The sequence below is a fragment of the Stegostoma tigrinum genome, chromosome 18, assembly GCF_030684315.1.
Source record: "Stegostoma tigrinum isolate sSteTig4 chromosome 18, sSteTig4.hap1, whole genome shotgun sequence".
Taxonomy (NCBI): domain Eukaryota; kingdom Metazoa; phylum Chordata; class Chondrichthyes; order Orectolobiformes; family Stegostomatidae; genus Stegostoma; species Stegostoma tigrinum.
Window position 1 is genome coordinate 51,402,879 of NC_081371.1, and position 18,042 is coordinate 51,420,920.

An 18,042-nucleotide genomic window follows, 5' to 3' on the forward strand; every position below is an offset into this window, starting at 1 on the left:
TCTCTCCATTAATGGCTCCATATCAGCATTTAGATGCTGATATTGCCCAAATCAGCATGAAGGTGCTGAGTTATCCTGAGCCTTTCCACCATGTGGTGTGGTACGCAGTGTTGTTGGGGATAGCTTCAGTATTTGACCCAGTGATTGTTCCAATTCATGATCGTGATTTTTGGAGGTTGTGTTCCTGCATGCCAACAGCGCTTCTAAGTGTTAGTCACTGTCTTGGCATTGATTTTGGTTTCTGTCTGACCGACTTGCCTCCAATCTTTATCAGACTGATATATTAAGGTGTAGTGAGACTGGCCAGATCTAAACGATGAACCCTGTGGTGTGTCTCCCAAAGTGGCTGGGAGGTTAGAGCTCTCAGCTACTGAGAAATCACTTGCTTTGTTACTGGTTTGTGCCTCCTGTCTGTTACTCCTTCCTGGTCCCACCTGCCCTTAACAACACTTTTCTGGGAATTCCACAAGTATTTCCACACCTCATTCTGAGCCCTTCAACTACCAACAGCACTGAACTGATCAAAAATATATCAATTTTGTATCAGTCCCTGTAAAATTGTGAGCTTCTCCCCTTCCAGTTTGCTGACCCATCAATTCTCAGTGAGCATCAGTCACACAACTCTAAATACAGTGAAGTTTTAGAGTGCAATGTGGTCCTGTTGCATTTTACTATTAGATTAGTCTGGTTCAAGGAAAATTTTAGACCGCTTGAGCATTATTAGGGGATGTTTTCCAGTTAAAGGAAACGGTTGGAATGCTGCAAATCTGCAAGAAACCTGTTCTGCCTTTGAGATCCTGGTTGACCCTTGGCTTTGTTATAACTTGCCCTTGCCCCATTTCTTCCTGCCTTTTTAAACAGCTTGTTACTCTAACCTAAGGTTTCAAATCAGGAACCATTTGTACCAGAGTCCAAAATGAGAGGGTTTCCTAATTTTCCTACAAGACCTGCTTCAGACTGAGACTGGTTCTCCAAAGGTCTGAGCCAGCAGAAATAAATTTGCACTCACTCTCTCTCATCTCCCTTTAAATTTTAAAAAGAAAATCCTTCAATGAAATTGTCTTCTCCTTCTAAATTGCAGAAGTAGAGTCTCACTTTAATTGGATCTTGCTTTTAACCTTGTCCACTTGTGCTTGCTGTAAACTTCTTATAACTGAATCTTTTGGGCCTTTTTTAGGCAACAAACAAAAAGGGCAAAGAAACCTTTTACACTGCAGAAACATTCATTGTAGCCACTGGAGAGAGACCTCGTTATCTGGCAGTGCCTGGTGATAAGGAGTACTGTATCACAAGGTACTGTACTGACAAGCTGTAAACTTTGTATATTTGTATGTAAATACATAGTGTGGCAGGAAGGAAAAACAGCTTTTGTTTCGCAGGAGCAGGGTCATTTAAGTATGATGCCCAAAGTCACTGGTTGGGTGGCTAACTTTGGGCCACCAATGACAGCTTATGGAGCTTACCAGCCCCCAGCCACATTGGTGTTCCCTCCTCCATTCTCACACCCCCACCTCACCTTCTCCACCTCCTTACCCACCCTTTTTTCTCAGGGGTTGTGACCACTTTCAGGTCTCGGTCACATTTGGGCCTAGACTATTCTGGATGCAGGATTCGAAATCTTACCACAGCAGCTGAATTCCAAACTTAGTGCCTATAGGGTCGAAATGACCATTTGTAAGGGCTGTAGAGTGGTTTAAAAATGGAGCTCTCTAAAGATGAGGCAGGTTTTTTGAGGGTGGGAAGTGCCCAGAGTTTGTTGCCAGAGGTTGTGGTGGGGGTAGATCCAACAGTGACATTTTAAGAGGCATCCTTCCTGCCTCTGAGTGGGCAAGGAATAGCTTGATATGGACTACATAGAGTTAAAAGCCTTTTTAGTTCACAAAGGCATCATGTAAGCACAAGACTGGTGAGACAAAGGGCCTCCTGTGTTGTACTGTTCTGATCTAGTTACTGTGAAATGAGTCAGATTATCACTTATGAACCCAGCGGAGGCAGAGCTGCTATCTTTTCCTGGTCTGGTTTCCATGTGACTCCAGACCCTTTGGGTCTACATGGTTCCATTCAGCAAGCTGCTTTGCTGTCACCTTAACTCTTCAGAATGGTAATAAATGTAGGCCTTACCAGCTGCATGCACGCATTCCAACAGAACCCTTTTTAAACAAACCACTTTGCCCCTCACCAATGAGCTCTTGGCTGAAAGCATGCTGTCCACTTAAATTCCACATTTGAGCTGAAGAAACATTTAATGTTCCAGTGAACGGTTATACTTGAGCAGTGCTTCTCAGCTTGTAGGCATACTTCAATGAAACTGATAATCCCAAGATGCACTGACATTTTCAGTAAATGCTCAATCAATTCAAATGTTAGATTTTACTGGGGTATGATAGGGGACATTGATCACTGGGGCATCCCTGTGTGCTGTCATCCTGCTGCCACTCCATCTCAACACCAAACTCTATGGAGGTGGCCTTCTGGCCCAGTCAGAGCAAGACCATTGTGGGTGGCATTAGGTAAAATGTCTCGCCATCGTTTTAAAAACATCACAGCACACTAGCCATCTGGTTGCAGTCTGGTTTTTAAAAATCCCTGTGTGCTAAGGTGATATTGGAACAGTAGGGAATTGTAAACCGAAAGGTACTCTCTTTGGTGAAGACATGTATGTTCCCACTTCATGGGAGTTGGGTATACTTCAGAGTTCAATATGGTTCCTGAATTTGTAGATTTAGTTCAATGGGAGGTGTATCCACTAGAGCACTAGTAATGGTGTACAGTAATTATAGCTGTTACAAAAGTCTGTTTGAAGTAGGTTCAGAAGTTGTAAAATTACTGCTGTTTCTTTGCTGAAGGTGAACAATGTTAAATTTTGAATGGCTAGGCATAACTACACAAGCTGTCTTTCCATGCTCCAGTATTCAGAGCAATAGGTGGCTCAGTGGTTAGCACAACAGCCTCTCAGCGCCAGGGACCCGGGTTCAATTCCAGCCTTGTGCGACTGTCTGTGAGGAGTTTGCACATTCTCCTCATGTCTGCATGGGTTTCCTCTGGGTGCTCTGGTTTCCTCCCACAGTCCAAAGATGTGCAGGCTGGGTGGATTGGCCATGCTAAATTGCTCGCAGTGTTCAGGGGTGTGTCAGTTTTAGGGGGATGGGTCTGGGTGGGATGCTTCGAGGGGTGGTGTGGACTTGTTGGGCTGAAGGGCCTGTTTCCACACTGTAGGGAATCTAATCTAATCTAGGTAACCGTCCAGCATTTGGACGAATAGGAGGGAATGCTGAATGCAGGTAGGAGACCTGTCCTTGGTGACTGCATAATTCTGTCATTAGCATTGCCACACAGATTATCTTGTCTGGTTTTTATTCCCAGCCACTGTTAGTGGGAACTGGCTGAGTTTTTGTTTTCATTTGGCTGTGCGACACCTTTTAAAAATCATAGAATCCCTACAGTGTGGAAGCAGGCCACTTGGCCCACTGGGTCCATATCAACCCTCTGAATAACATCCCACCTAGACCATCGCCACCCTACATTTCCCATGGCTAATCCCCCTAACTTGGACACTAGGTAAGTTCGCATGGCCAATCCCCTTGGGTTCCACATCTCTACGCTGTGGGGAGGAAACTCACGCAGACACAGGGAGAATGGCAACTGTCTCAAGTTTGCACAGAGCCTGGAATCGAACCCTTCTAGTGCTGAGACAGGAGTGTTAACCACTGCTGTTGTCCCCATCTCTGGTGAAGAGCCCTGTGTAAAAGTGGATTTTTTTCCCCCTCATTGCCCATTCTAGTGATGATCTCTTCTCACTGCCTTACTGTCCTGGGAAGACCTTGGTGGTTGGAGCATCCTATGTCGCACTGGAGTGTGCAGGATTTCTTGCAGGCCTCGGGCTGGATGTGACTGTGATGGTTCGCTCCATCCTGCTACGGGGATTTGATCAGCAAATGGCAAACCTGGTTGGAGACTACATGGAGACGCACGGAGTCAAAATCATTCGGCAGTTTGTACCAACTAAGGTAAGCTTTGTAACCACTTTTAGCTAGGGGTGTGTTAGATGGAGTTGGGGCATGTTGAAGAATGATATTACCACTTATGTTGTGTATGAATTAATCTTTTAAGGGCTAATGTTGGAGGTTGGGTGGACACTGTAGCAGATAACAAGTATGGTGGGGAAATCAGGAAAGTAGCTCTGATCTTAAAGTGGACAGCCTTAAAGCCTCCAATAGATTCCATAACACACTTGAATTACATTCAAGGCAAGAGCCTTGAAACTGGTGGTTCTTGCACTGAGAAACCAAGTTCTTTCTTAGTCAGGGAGAGAAGATTGATATTATCCTTCATCCACAGATACCACAGTATCTCTTATGTCTTTAATTGTGGTGCTGGATTTATAATCCAGAAATGCACAAGTTGCAAAACATCCCAACTGACTGGATTCCTGTTGTATATTAAGTGGTTAAAATCTATCTGTCACATGCTACTACTTCTCTGAAAGAGTAGCTGTGCTGTCATGGCCTCAAGTTCAAAATTCTGTGCAGAGACTTGAATACAGTGAGTCGTCACAAATGGTTATTGATCAGATTCTTGATGGTAGACAGGGTGATGGAGTTTTTTTTTTGGACTGGAGGCCTGTGACCAACAATGCTGACTTGTTTGTTTGTCACTTAAGCAACTTGGATAGGAATATTGGAGGCATGGCTGGTATGTTGGTGGATGACTTAGCTGGTGGTATGGTGGACAGTGAAGAGGTATGAGATTTCAAAGTGATCTTGATCAATTGAGGCAGATGAACTTTAATTGGCTAAGTGCAATGTTGCATCCTGGTAAGATGTGCAAGGACAGGATTTGTACAGTTAATGGTCAGGTCCTAGGAAGTGTTGTTGAACAGAGACCTAGGGGTTCAGGTACATAATTCCTATGACACCATAGTCAAGGTAGACAGACAGGGTGATAGTGATGTTTGGCACACTTCCTTCATTGCTCATCCATTGATTATAGGAGATGGAAAGTCGTGTTGTAGCTGTACAGGACGATGGTGAAGCCTCTGTCTCCAGTTTTGGTCCTACTGTAGGAAGGATATTACATTGGAGAGGGTGTAGAAAGGACTTAGATGTCACTGGAAGGTTTGCTGTTAAGGTAGGCTGGGACTTCTTCCCTGGAGTTTAGGAGGTTGAGCCTCTTCAGAGGCTTACAAAAATCATAAGGGGAACAGCAATCCCTCTTCCAAAGGGTGGGGAAATCAGAAAGGGGCATAACTTTAAGATGAGCAGAGATTTAAAAGGGATCTGAGGGGCAACTTCTTTCCACAGTGGCGTGTACGAGGAATAAACTACCTCAAAGTGGTGGATGCAGATACCATCACAACACTTAAAAGACACTTGGATGTATATGTGAATAGGAAAGGTTTAAGGGGATTTGGGCCACATACAGGCAAATGGGACTAGTTCAGTTTGGGGGGGGAAAATGGTCAGCATGGGCAAGTTGGACCAGAATCTCATCTTGTTCCATGTGGTGAGTGCTGTATGGATGTTTAAGTTGGAGCCTTGTTTGTTGGGGGATGGGTGTTTTCCTTAATTTTACTTGTCAATATTTTATTCCGCCACAAAACTAAGTGGCTCTGGTTACTATGTTGGTTGTGGGAATTTGCATGCTGATTGGTTGTCAAGCTACCTTTTTAAAATGGATTTTTGGGTTTCACCTCTGGATGCTACATAAACAGGCTCTCTCCCTGATCATACTTTAACCCATTGAAGTGAAAAAGGCTGAAGAGATCAGTTGGAGGCTTTCAAAAAATGTGCCACATGGAAGAAAAAGGGGTAAAGCTGCTCCTGTTTGTAGAGGAAATGTGTAGATTTAAAGTAACTTGCAAAGGAAGCAAGAGACTTTCAGTTAAGGTCTAGAATACACTAATTGGAAATGTGGTAGTGACCAGTTCAGTGGAGGCCCCTAAGGATTAGGTGATGGTTTCTATCCAAATTTGCAAGTGTAGTGTGGTGGGGTGAGCAAGAGATGAGCACTAGGTAACCTTGCTTTGGAAGAGTTTGTGTAGATAATGGGCTGAATGGCCTGCTTCAGTGCCAAACTTGTGGTTTGTTTTTTGTGGCACTTAATTTTTGCAACCCCTGCCATTAACGCTTCAAGTGATTCATGCCAAAAACGAAATTCACTAAAATAGCAGGATGTAACTGTTTTTGTTCTAATGCATGTTACTTCTGTCCTCCCCTGTTTATTAGATAGAGCAAATTGAAGCTGGAACTCCTGGGAGATTGAAAGTAACAGCTCAATCAACAGATGGCACAGAGGATATGGTGCAGGAGTATAACACAGTAAGTGATAAAAGATGAAACTGTGTGGACTGAATGTCAATAGAAGCTTGCATTGTGCTTTGCCTGGATTTAAGAAGTGGAAGTAGGTCAAAAGGTGTAGGTCAGGCTATTTGACCTGGTTGCTCAAGACTGCTGTTTCTTCTCCAGATGAGCTACCATCTAAATGACAAGATGTCTGTCTTTTACTTTTTAAAAAAAAATCGAAGGCAAGCAATTTTTTTATTTTAGTGAAACGTGTGCTGTTTTCTCTTTTTCAGGTATTACTGGCAATTGGGAGGGACGCCAGCACTGAAAACATTGGCTTGGATAAAGTTGGAGTAAAGGTCAATGAAAAGTAAGCTAACACTGTCTTTTAATCCTGGTAACTACAGTTTCAGTCTTCTGTGGAGAATGACTTTTGCACAAAAGAACACTTCCACAAATGCTCACAAGACTGTGTAGTCTCTTGTTCCATTCAGGTTTACTATGTAAACCTGACCCTCCTTTTTGCAGGGTCCTGACCACTAGGTGGCCTGAAAGTCTCCAGACCTTTTACTGAAGTAAAAATGGGGAGGAATTGGATTTGAGTATTCACTCAACTTTTCCAACAAAGCTTCACTGTCACCTGTCCCCTGTTTATAATTTTAAGCTTGTCTTTTTAAGGTAAAATAGAACTGTTTTTAAAATTTGATCTTGATATCACAAGTGGAACTCCAACAAGTCTGGCAGCATTTGTCGAGAGAAACTGTTTAACATTTCAAGTCCAGTGACCTTTTTTCCACCACCTAGACCTGTCTAGTGTTTTCCCTTTGGAGCTCCAATGGAATTAAATTTTTTTTTCCTGCCTGGAAGAACCATTGTTGCCCAACATCATCTGTCTTCTCCAAACTTGGCATCCAAGTTAAGATGAAAATGTGAGGCTGGATGAACACAGCAGGCCAAGCAGCATCTCAGGAGCACAAAAGCTGACGTTTTGGGCCTAGACCCTTCATCAGAGAGGGGAATGGGGTGAGGGTTCTGGAATAAATAGGGAGAGTAGGGGAGGCGGACCGAAGATGGAGAGAAAAGAAGATAGGTGGAGAGAGTATAGGTAGGGAGGGGATAGGTCAGTCCAGGGAAGACGGACAGGTCAAGGAGGTGGGATGAGGTTAGTAGGTAGATGGGGTTGCAGCTTGGGGTAGGAGGAAGGGATGGTTGAGAGGAAGAACAGGTTAGGGAGGCGGAGACAGGTTGGACTGGTTTTGGGATGCAGTGGGTGGGTGGGGGGGGGGGGGAAGAGCTGGGCTGGTTGTGTGGTGCAGTGGGGGGAGGGGACAAACTGGGCTGGTTTAGGGATGCAGTTGGGGAAGGGGAGGTTTTGAAACTGGTGAAGTCCACATTGATACCATTAGGCTGCAGGGTTCCCAGGCGGAATATGAGTTGCTGTTCCTGCAACCTTCAGGCGGCATCATTGTGGCACTGCAGGAGGCCCATGATGGACATGTCATCTAAAGAATGGGAGGTGGAGTGGAAATGGTTTGCGATTGGGAGGTGCAGTAGTTTGTGAACTGAGCGGAGGTGTTCTGCAAAGCGGTCTCCAAGCCTCCGCTTGGCTTCCTCTACATTGGGGAAACCACACCAGGTACAGTGGATGCAGTATACCACATTGGCAGATGTGCAGGTGAACCTCTGCTTAATGTGGAATGTCATCTTGGGCCTGGGATAGGGGGGAGGTGTGGGGGCAAGTGTAGCATTTCCTGCGGTTGCAGGGGAAGGTGCCGGATGTGGTGGGGGTGGAGGGCAGTGTGGAGTCAAGGGAGTCACGGAGAGAGTGGTTTTTCCGGAAAGCAGACAGAGGTGGGGATGGAAAAATGTCTTGGGTGGTGGGGTCGGATTGTAGATGGCGGAAGTGTCGGAGGATGATGTGTTGTATCCGGAGGTTGGTGGGGTGGTGTGAGAACGAGGGGGATCCTCTTTGGGCAGTTGTGGTGGGGGCGGGGTGTGAGGGATGTGTTGCGGGGAATACGGGAGACGCGGTCGAGGGTGTTCTTGACCACTGTGGGGGGGAAAGTTGCGGTCCTTGAAGAATTGGGACATCTGGGATGTGTGGGACTGGAATGTCTTGTCGTGGGAGCAGATGCGGTGGAGGATTTGGGAATAGGGGATGGAATTTTTGCAGGAGGGTGGGAGGAGGTGTAAATCTACCTGTTTTCTTTTCATTGGACCAGCTGTGGCTGTAGTTGGGAGCATTGTCCTTTTTTTGAGTTGAAACATTGTGGGTTCAAGTCTCATTTGACCTCCTGTGAATGAAAATGTCACTGCTTTTTATGGGGTGGGGTGGCATGGTGAGTTTAACCCCAGTGTCCTGAAGAACCTTGATCCCTCAATCACGACCCCCTCGTTATTTAATTGTATTGGACTATCTTCAATAATACCTGAAGTCTGGCAGCCATGAAACATGCACGTTTAGTCTTAGTGAACACTCAACGCTAACTTATTTCCAAGCTACTTTCTCTTAGATGCTCATCACAGTCTGTGTTTCTGTCTAAACCGACACAGATTATGATTAGCCCTTTTTAAAATAGGGTTTGTAAAGGGGATGGCCTATCTCCTTGCTCTTTGTGGGAGCTTGCTGAGTAGTTCTGCATCTTTGGTTCACAGCCTAGCCTCCTATCCCATTGTAACTTGTTCTTTTCTGAGAGTGTGTTGTTTTTTTCAAATCTGAATTGTTTGAACTGAGCTCTCAAAGTAGAGATTGACACAGTAACTGCTATTCAGCAAATACTAATGCAGTAAGCGTGGTCACGTAGCCATCTGTAAACTATCCCTCCAACATCTCGTACTGGCTAAGGCAGTGCTGATAACATGAGACTTTGATTGCTAAAGCAACGCTAAAACTTCAATACTGGAATTTGCTCAGGTCAGTGAGGGAGTGTTTTTTGTTTCACTATAACATCAGAACTGAACTTCTTGTCTTTCTTTTAGGACTGGTAAGATTCCTGTTGATGAATATGAACAAACAAATGTGCCCCATGTTTATGCCATTGGTGACCTTCTGGAAGGGAAGTTGCAGCTCACACCAGTGGCTATTCAGGCTGGCCGCTTACTGGCCAACAGGCTGTACGGAGGGTCCACTGTCAAGGTACTGACTAAGGCTCTAATTGCCTGCTTTTGTGAAAGTTGCTTAATGTTTTTGAGTGTAGTGACGTCAATGTGCCCATCACCAAACTGTAGACTTCCCAATCAACTTTCTGTTTAATTGCCCAGCAATTAGGTGAATGCTAATTTTATTCTGTCTGATGCCCATTCCATGGCTGAATAGCAGAATTTGTCCATGCAGTGGGCTGTCAGGGCTGGGTTGCTGACTGTACTTATTTTTACAGTTAAATACAGGTTTCTAAATTAAGATCTAGAATTTCCAATCAGCCAAGATCACATTGAATGGCACAGCAGACTCAATGGAGTGAATGGCTGACTTCTCATATGCTCTTAAACTATTTCTCGAGGTTCATGAAAAAGCTAATTTTCTTTTATTTCAGAGCACTTGTTTAGGGGTACTTAAAGGATTAGTGACATTAGTTTGTTATAAGTTCAGTAAACTAAGGGCCTGGAAACCTTCAGAAATGGGCCCAAAATCTGTAATCACTTTAAGCCAGGTTCATGAACCTGGCATGGTTTTATGACCACTAGTAAACTGCATGTGTTTAAAAGCTATTTGGGAAGAAGAAATCTGCAACTGTGTCCAGCATGAGTCAAGATTTTAGGGCTCTGAAATGCCCCAGCAACTTGCTTGAGTTGGATCAAAGCATGACTCTTGTAGTTGCATTTTTCTGTACCTGCACCATAGACCATTCCTCTCTCAACCCTTTTATGTTGCAGGAGATTGGGGATCAGGAATAACTATTCATGCCAACAACTGCTACATCCAAGAATTAAAATAAGTTTTTCATCTAAGAATTCCTAAGTGCTTGACAAAAGTTTCTAGCCAACATACTGGAGTTTACAGATGAATGTGAAGAACTTCTTAAATTTTTTTTAAAAGCTGTTGACCTCAGTTTAATTCAATTCCATGATCTCAAGTGAATCTTGCACTTCAATTTTAGCGTATTTTAAATCACCAAATGTATTAACAGAAGACTAGAGAATTGCAGTGTATGGTCTCCCAGTATTAGTAAAACAGTTCCACACTGAATCAACTCCATTGTTGGCTCTGAAAGGGACTGAATCCCAAACAAGGCAGTGTAAATCTGCCTGGATAGTTCACTTCATTATAACTGAAGTGTTAACCATCTAGGGCAAGGTTGAGTCTGTACCTAAACTTCTCCAACTTGTAAGATGCTGTTTTGTTTTCAATTACATGGTTTGGTATGTTTTTGTTTAATTTAACATCTTGGGCACAAACTCCACAAAAGAACAAGTTCATTCTGCCAAGAATCTCTTTTGAGATCCCCATAAAAATGCAATGAGAATGATCCCAAACAAGAATGCTTTGCTTTGAGTCAAACTGTTTCAATTGTGTTGACTTAGTTGTGTGGTTTTTTTCTCAAATCAATAGTGTGACTATGTGAATGTACCCACCACTGTCTTCACTCCCTTGGAATATGGAGCCTGTGGCCTTGCAGAGGAGAAAGCTATAGAAATACATGGGAGAGAGAATTTGGATGTAAGTCACTAATTCAGTGGAAAATGCTGCCTGTTGTTGCTCCCAGAAACTGACAGCCCAACCTTATTTCTACTTACAGGTCTATCACAGTTATTTTTGGCCTCTAGAGTGGACTGTCCCAAGCAGGGATAACAACAAATGTTATGCCAAGATTATCTGCAACAAACAAGACAATGTATGTACCTCCATTGCTAAACTGGATGTTTTTGGCTGAAAGCTATTTTAGCGGCTTAACCTTTTTTTGTAAAGAAGCTGTACTGAGCACCAGCCTAGGTTTGTGTGCTCCAGTTTCTACAGTGGCCTGTGACACCTATAGTCTGGCCTCAAGTTTGTCTTTGCTAGTGAGAAGCACAAAGTAGACATGTTGCCTGTCTTGCCTATTAAAGGGGGCAGAAGGAGCAAATTAGAACTGGGCCAAGTCAGCCCTTCAAACTTGCCTCATGGTTGAAACCTCCACTATACACTCCTGACAAAGAATTGATCTTGCTGTACCTTTTTTGAAATGCAAAGATTCTGCATCCAGTGTCTTTTTGAGCAAGTGTTCCAAACAGCCACTCTGCACCATTTATCTGGCCTTAAGTGAGTATCTCCTGGTTGTGGACTGTCCTACCACACAGAATCTCCTGTTGTCCTGATCATGAGGACTTTCCTGTTTTTCTTCTCAATTAATTTGCACAGTCCTAACCAGTCCAATATTTCCTCAGTGCTAACTCTACGTTCTGAGTACTTGTCTAGCTGACTTTTTTTGGCTTAACTGCTTCCAAAGCATTTGTCTTCCCTTTTTAGAGGGAGACCAGTACTGCGTATGTGTTCTTGCTTGTATCTGTATAACTGACACAGTAACACTGACTTTTCCTGTTTTGTTTCTCTCCCAATAAACGTAATTCATTTTCACTCAAATTGACGCTTTGCATTCCCTCCCTGTTTTGAGATGACATCTTGCTATTGTATTCCTCCTGCCAAAATCGACCCTTTACCCTGTTTTCTAACCCTCTGAAAGATGCATTGAATTAGTTCACTTGCTTATCCTATTAATCCCTTTTTCATAGCCTGTTTTTCACTGTTCTTCCATCATATTGGGACAATAGTGTTCAGGTTTGAAAGGTACCTATTTTCTCTGGCTGTAAGTAAATGTTAAGTCTCTGTTGCTTTTTTTTTTCAGAATCGGGTAATAGGTTTCCATGTATTGGGTCCGAATGCTGGAGAAGTCACTCAGGGATTTGGAGCTGCAATAAAATGTGGAATAACCAAAGAACAGTTGGACAGTACAATAGGAATTCACCCAGTCTGTGCAGAGGTATTCACAACAGTATAAACTCTAATGCTGTTTGTTTTTTGAGCTGCTTGTTCAATGGATATTTTAGTGTACTTTTTTATATTGGCTCCCTTCTAATGAGGTACAGCCATGACTTGCTCTCCAGGGTATCCCTGAATGTAGTCAAATATCCCATACCTCATGGGAGTAACTATCAAATAATTTGACTTTGGCCCAAAGGGGGAGATAGTTGAGCCAAAGCCTTTTGAGAAGAGAATTAATGGCAGTTTAGTGGCCACCTACTGTAGACTTTGAATCCTAAAGGAACTCAACAGGGTAGATCTGTGGGACTGCTATCCCTCCTGGTGGAGGATTTGAGAACCAAGAAATCAGTTAATAGCTGTTTGGAGTAAGCTTGGGAATGGAAATCTTAAACCATAACACTTGAAGGTGTTGAAAGCTGGATGACACTTGGGCTTTCAAGACTGAGATTGATAATAAGATTGAGAGATGTACAGTTCAGATGGTGAGATGGGTGAGTTAGACTACCGAAACAACTGGGTCAGCTGGAGGAGCTGAACAGCTGTTGTTCTGAAACTTTTTAATTCTGTAAATCTGCGAAGGCAGTTCACAAGTAAAATGTCTAATGATCTTCTAGTATTACTACCTACTTTGGTAAACAATAACATTTTATATTCTGACAAACTTTTTTCATTTTTGTTCCACAACATACTTGTGGAAAAAACAGCAGTCAATAACAGCAATGCTTAAATTGATAAGAAAAACCTGAATACTAAGTGTGGCTCTGTCTGTAATACACTTGTTATCGAGGGTGCTGCTTGTGTTCCACTGGAGTGGACAAAGTCACAGTCCAGCAGGTTTATTTGAAATCTCAAGCTTTTGGTGCACTGCTTGTTTGTCAGGTGCACATACCAAATAAAACTGAATTATAATGACATGTGTAAGTGTTCAGCAGCTTTCTGCTGTGACATGATGAACTGACTTGAGAATTACAAATGAATGCTTCAACATTTGCATATGCTGTTTTGAAAAGTATAAATATTCAACTAACAATTTGCCTCAAAGACCTGAAATTCAGATTTAATGCTGAGGTGTTAAACTTTTTCTCTTGCTACAACTTAAAGTACTGGTTAATTATCCATTTTGATGTTTAATTCTGTTTGTTTTTTTGCTTTGGATCAAATCAATTCTTGGATTTTTTCTTTTATAAGGAGTTTCTTTTGAAGAATCCATTTTGAGTGTTTTTCTTTTTCAGTCTGCAACTTCAAAAGCTCATTTCATCTGGTTCTCAAAACAAATATACTTCTGTATGCCTTGCTTTTTAAAATGACATTTTGTTTTGGTTTCACAGATGCTATAAATCTTGAGGGTATGGTTTAATCATTAAACTTTAAGTAAATTAGGATTATACACTAGAGCTTAGGATATAATTACCATCAAGCCAAAGAATCAATCTGGCTCTATGGAGAGCGCAGAGGATGTGTTAGGAGCAACACCAGACATGATTTAAAAATGAAATGTCAAACTGATGAAGCTATAAAAATGTAAGCCGGAAGTGATGGGTGTTTTTTTAAAAAAAAACTATTGATCAACCAACAAATCAGAATGCAGCTCTACAGATCTGTCCCTTCACAAATGGTGGCTGATGAAAGGGGTGGCAGCTCCAAAATATCTCCAGCCTCCATAATTAAGCCTAGTGCATCTGTGTAGAAGGTGAAGCTGAAACACTTGTAGCAATCCTTGGCCTGACATGCTGAGTGGAAACAGGTCAGATATCCAACAGTGCTTCAGAAAACCAGAGGTAGTGTTTAGTGTCATGGTACAATGATACCAGCTCCTTTGTCAGCAAAACAAAAGAGCTGATCATTTCCTCCAGGAAGAAAGGAGGAGGACATGCCCCTGTCCATGTCTCCAGTTCAGGTAGAGATGGTCAAGTTTCTAGGATTGATGGGAGGCCAACAGATTGGTCATATAGGTGCAGTTGTCAAGAAGGCACATCAATGCCTCTTTCCTCAAGGCTTAGGAAATTCAGTGTGACCATAAGGAGCCTCACCAACGTTTACAGATGCACCATTGAAAACATGCTATCCTCTTGCATTGCAGTGGTCATACCAGTCCAGAATGGAAAGGTGGCCAACCAAGACCCCTTCTGTCAGGCAGAAGGTACAGAAGCTTGAACACAGGCCCCAACAGGTTTCCCTGCTGATAGGTCCATTCAGTGGTCTATCTAATGTTGACCTTGCTTTTGTGCAGTCATCTTGCATGCCTCACCTGAGCACCTTTTTTTCATATGATCTGTATGACCTTGTTTGCTATGATACTGCTAACAAAACAACTGTTCACTGTACTTCTGTACATGAGACAACAATAAATCATCACAGCCTCCTCCTTCAGAGATCCTCCATCTCGGATGGGAATGTGATCCCTCTAGTCTGCTTCAATTGTGGCTTTAACTTCCCTTTTTCCTGCCTTGCTTCCTAACCCTAGTCAGTCTGACTCCATCTCTTCATGTTCAGTGATTCTGCCTCCACTGGCCTGTGTAAAGGCCAGTATACCCTGGTCTTCAATGTGCATTTAGCAGTGGAGAGGCTTGGTCTGCCCTTGATCATTTAGAGGGTAAACATGCTCATGGAAAGTGAATGATCTGTCCTGTGGCCATATCCCAACCGACCAATGTTGGTTTGTAAGTTGTATTTTAGAAATTCTGGTCTTTGCGTTGGTCCCTGGAAAATGAGCCTGAAATCTAGGTGTTAGTGATTCAGGTTTTCTTTTAAGTGGTGGTATTAAGCCCTACATGTGACTTCAGTCCTATCTTGAATGGAGTGCATTGCCACCAACATTGTTAGGGTATAAGCACTTTTATCTCCAATAGTCTTAAGTGTTCTCTGCCTGATAGTTTAAGTCATTGACATCTGGACTTGCTGAGGTGGGCCAGCATTCATTGTTCATTCTAATTGCCCTTGAAATGGTGGTAGTGAGCTGCCTCCTTAAGTCTGCAGTCTGTAGGATGTACATAAACTCCATCCTTAAAACCAGAATGTGGAGTTTTGATTCAGGAACAAAAAGCTTCCAAGTCAGGATAGTGAGTGGTATGAAGAGAACTTGCACTAGTGTACCTGCTGCTCTTCTTCCTGCATGGAAGTGGCTGTGGGTTTGGAAGTTAGTCTAAGGAACCTTGCTGAATTTGTGCTTTGTAGATGATGGCTGGAGGGAGTGGATGTGGGCCCACTCAAGGGGCTGCTTTGTTCTGGACAGTGTCAAGTTGCTTGTACTAGTGCAACAAGCAAACGAAAGGCAAGTCAGCCATGGTGACAACTGTTAAATACATGAATGGGAAAGCTATTTAAATGCACATGTGGTGAAGCCAATGCTGTCCTGGAGGTACATAGGAAGATCTCCTTGTGGAGCATTAAAAACCATCGGTACTGTTTCTTTCTATGTAAAAGCACATCAGTTTGTGGCTGCCCTGCAGGTTAAAGGTCAAAAAAAGTCAGACTCTAAGTTTTGATCGCGATCGCCCTCGCCCTCTGACTGTTTGTTTTGTTTTTGCAAGATAAGCCATTCTTGGTTTAATCTACTTTGGATAAGTATTCATGACCAACTTTTTTAAAAATGAATTTTTTTTTTAGGTGTTCACCACTCTATCAGTCACAAAGGAGTCTGGTGGTAACATTGAACAGTCTGGCTGCTGAGGTTAAACCCTGCTGTTGTCACTTTGCCATAATGGATTGTTTTGTCTCCATGAGCAACACTCAGTTCATGTAAGCCCATCAATCTTCGTGGTGAAGACTCCATTCCTTGTTTTCCAGCTGCTGCAGAGGGCTCTGCAATGGTGAGGCAATGTGAACGTCCATTTGGCAACTAGTACAATGGCGGGGTTAAGAATCCTTTGAAATAAGCTGCTGCTCTGTAGGAGCATCAACCCTGATGCTTTCATGAAGTCCTGGCCTGGAACCAGTTTCGAATGGAAGGCTGCGATGGAAAAACTGCAAGCAGTTTAGCAATTCTCAGTAAACTCTGATATCAAGGGCTTCCACTATCACTGGAGAACTCTCATAGACCAAAATTAGAAACTAGAAAGGTGGGTGCAGAGGCAAAATTTAGTGTATTTTCCATTATCTGGACACCAGTGTTTCCTCTTTCTATATAATACTGCTGTAGATGTCACGGTCTTTTCACCCTTTTTTAAGTGAAATTGTTTTTAAACACTTTTTAAATACTGAAGCTGAATATATTCATTCTGATTCTAATCTCTTGCATTTGGTCTAATGGGAGTGAAGTTTGTATTGAGTAACTGGTGAATAGTCAGCTCACTTTGTCTATTCAGACATTGCAGGAAAATTGTGAAAAGTTTTTATTGAAGGGGTGTCTTATTGTTCAGTCACTTCATCTCCAACATCTTTAGACTTTGGGCATTAATTCACAGCAATATCATTCATTCCTATCAGATTTGCTGTTGCACCTAGGATGAGGACTCCAACGTGCTGTTTGTTTACAGTAGATTTCTTTAATGTACCAGTCCATTGTCATTTCTATTTAGCACTCATCACAATCTGTCTTCTGCCCAGCCAACTTTGTTTTTCCTTCCAGTGAATTAGTCTTGTAAACTACCACTTAATGTGAGTGTTTTTGGAATATTTGTCAGTTTTTTTCACTAAGCTTGTGGTGTAAATCTGGAGCAAAGTAAGATGAAGTGAGATTTTTCTTTGCTTCAGGATCTAGTCAGGTTTTGAATTTGAACAATTTTTTTTTTACTATTTGAAGCTAAACCACTTTTCTCCACCACTGCTGCTAGTGTGTAAACTTGAACTTGTAACCTCAGGCTTGGAGCTCAACCTTGAACTTGGAACCTGGGAGCAGACATTAAGGAGATGCCATTCCAGCCAAAAGGCATCTTCCCCCTGTGCTGGAACACTTTTTTTGTGTGTACAAATGCAGCCTGGGTTTTAACATTGAAGATGATGATTTTGTAGGTGATTTTGTAGGTGTATTATGGCAAATTCTAGTTAGTTCAGTCGAACATCCTGCTATTGCAATCATTGAATCTAAATCATGCACTCAAGCCTTGTCTCTTTCAGTCCTTTTTTGAATTATTGCACTCTACATCTTTTATAGCTTCAAGCACCATTACCCAGTCCCAGAGTGCATATCTGCAATGCATGTTGTCTGCATGAAGACAATGAGGAGGGCACTTTTTTTGCTTGAGGAGCACTGGCCTCACTTAGTGCCTGCCTGCAGTATTTGCAAGCTTACAAGGATTTTACACACTTTGAATGTTGTCAGATTCATACTATATTTGCTACTACACTTCATGTGATTAGAAATAAGTGAATTGTTCACTATTATTGTCAGAAGTATTTGTGGCTGCCTTTTTGTCAATATTTAATCAAAATTGCATCATTCTTAAATTACTTTGCATCATCTTCAGCAAGTGACTTCTGCAACTTGCCATGTATACAGTTTAAAATGTCCCTAATGCATTGTTACAAAACTGTCTTGCATATTAAAAATCTGAAATGAGAAATTGTCTGTCTGTCAAAGTTGTTTTTGGTTTGGTTTTTTTTGCTGCCTCTTCCCTCTTTTTTTGGTTTTTGCCAAATCACATCACATGCCACTGAGTTCCTGTCAACTTCCCCTGGCTGGATTGCTTTGAAGCTAGCAGAAGCAAACAGTTCTTGGAGAACAAGGTGCTTCTGGGGTCATCTGTCCTCAGTGTATACATCAGTGAAATAATCTTCCTGAATTTCATAGGTGTTTGTGGTAGTGAAGCAGTCACCATCAGACATGCACTTCACCGAGCTGGGACGTTCCTCCCAATGATCATCCCA

At 42.5% G+C, this 18,042-nt stretch overlaps 1 protein-coding gene across 2 annotated transcripts in view; it reads left to right on the forward strand.

Moving 5' to 3' along the window:
- LOC125460762 (thioredoxin reductase 1, cytoplasmic-like) overlaps positions 1-17,738 on the forward strand; it is a 43,152-nt gene extending 25,414 nt beyond the window's left edge. For both annotated transcript variants that reach the window (XM_048548643.2, XM_048548642.2), the window contains exons 6-14: positions 1,178-1,293; positions 3,782-4,007; positions 6,225-6,317; positions 6,575-6,651; positions 9,261-9,417; positions 10,831-10,938; positions 11,018-11,113; positions 12,101-12,235; positions 15,844-17,738. In XM_048548643.2, coding sequence (XP_048404600.1) covers positions 1,178-1,293; positions 3,782-4,007; positions 6,225-6,317; positions 6,575-6,651; positions 9,261-9,417; positions 10,831-10,938; positions 11,018-11,113; positions 12,101-12,235; positions 15,844-15,906 — 1,071 coding nt within the window. In that variant the 3' untranslated portion in view covers positions 15,907-17,738. The remainder of the gene's footprint in view (positions 1-1,177; positions 1,294-3,781; positions 4,008-6,224; positions 6,318-6,574; positions 6,652-9,260; positions 9,418-10,830; positions 10,939-11,017; positions 11,114-12,100; positions 12,236-15,843) is intronic.
- The last annotated feature ends 304 nt before the right edge of the window (positions 17,739-18,042 follow it).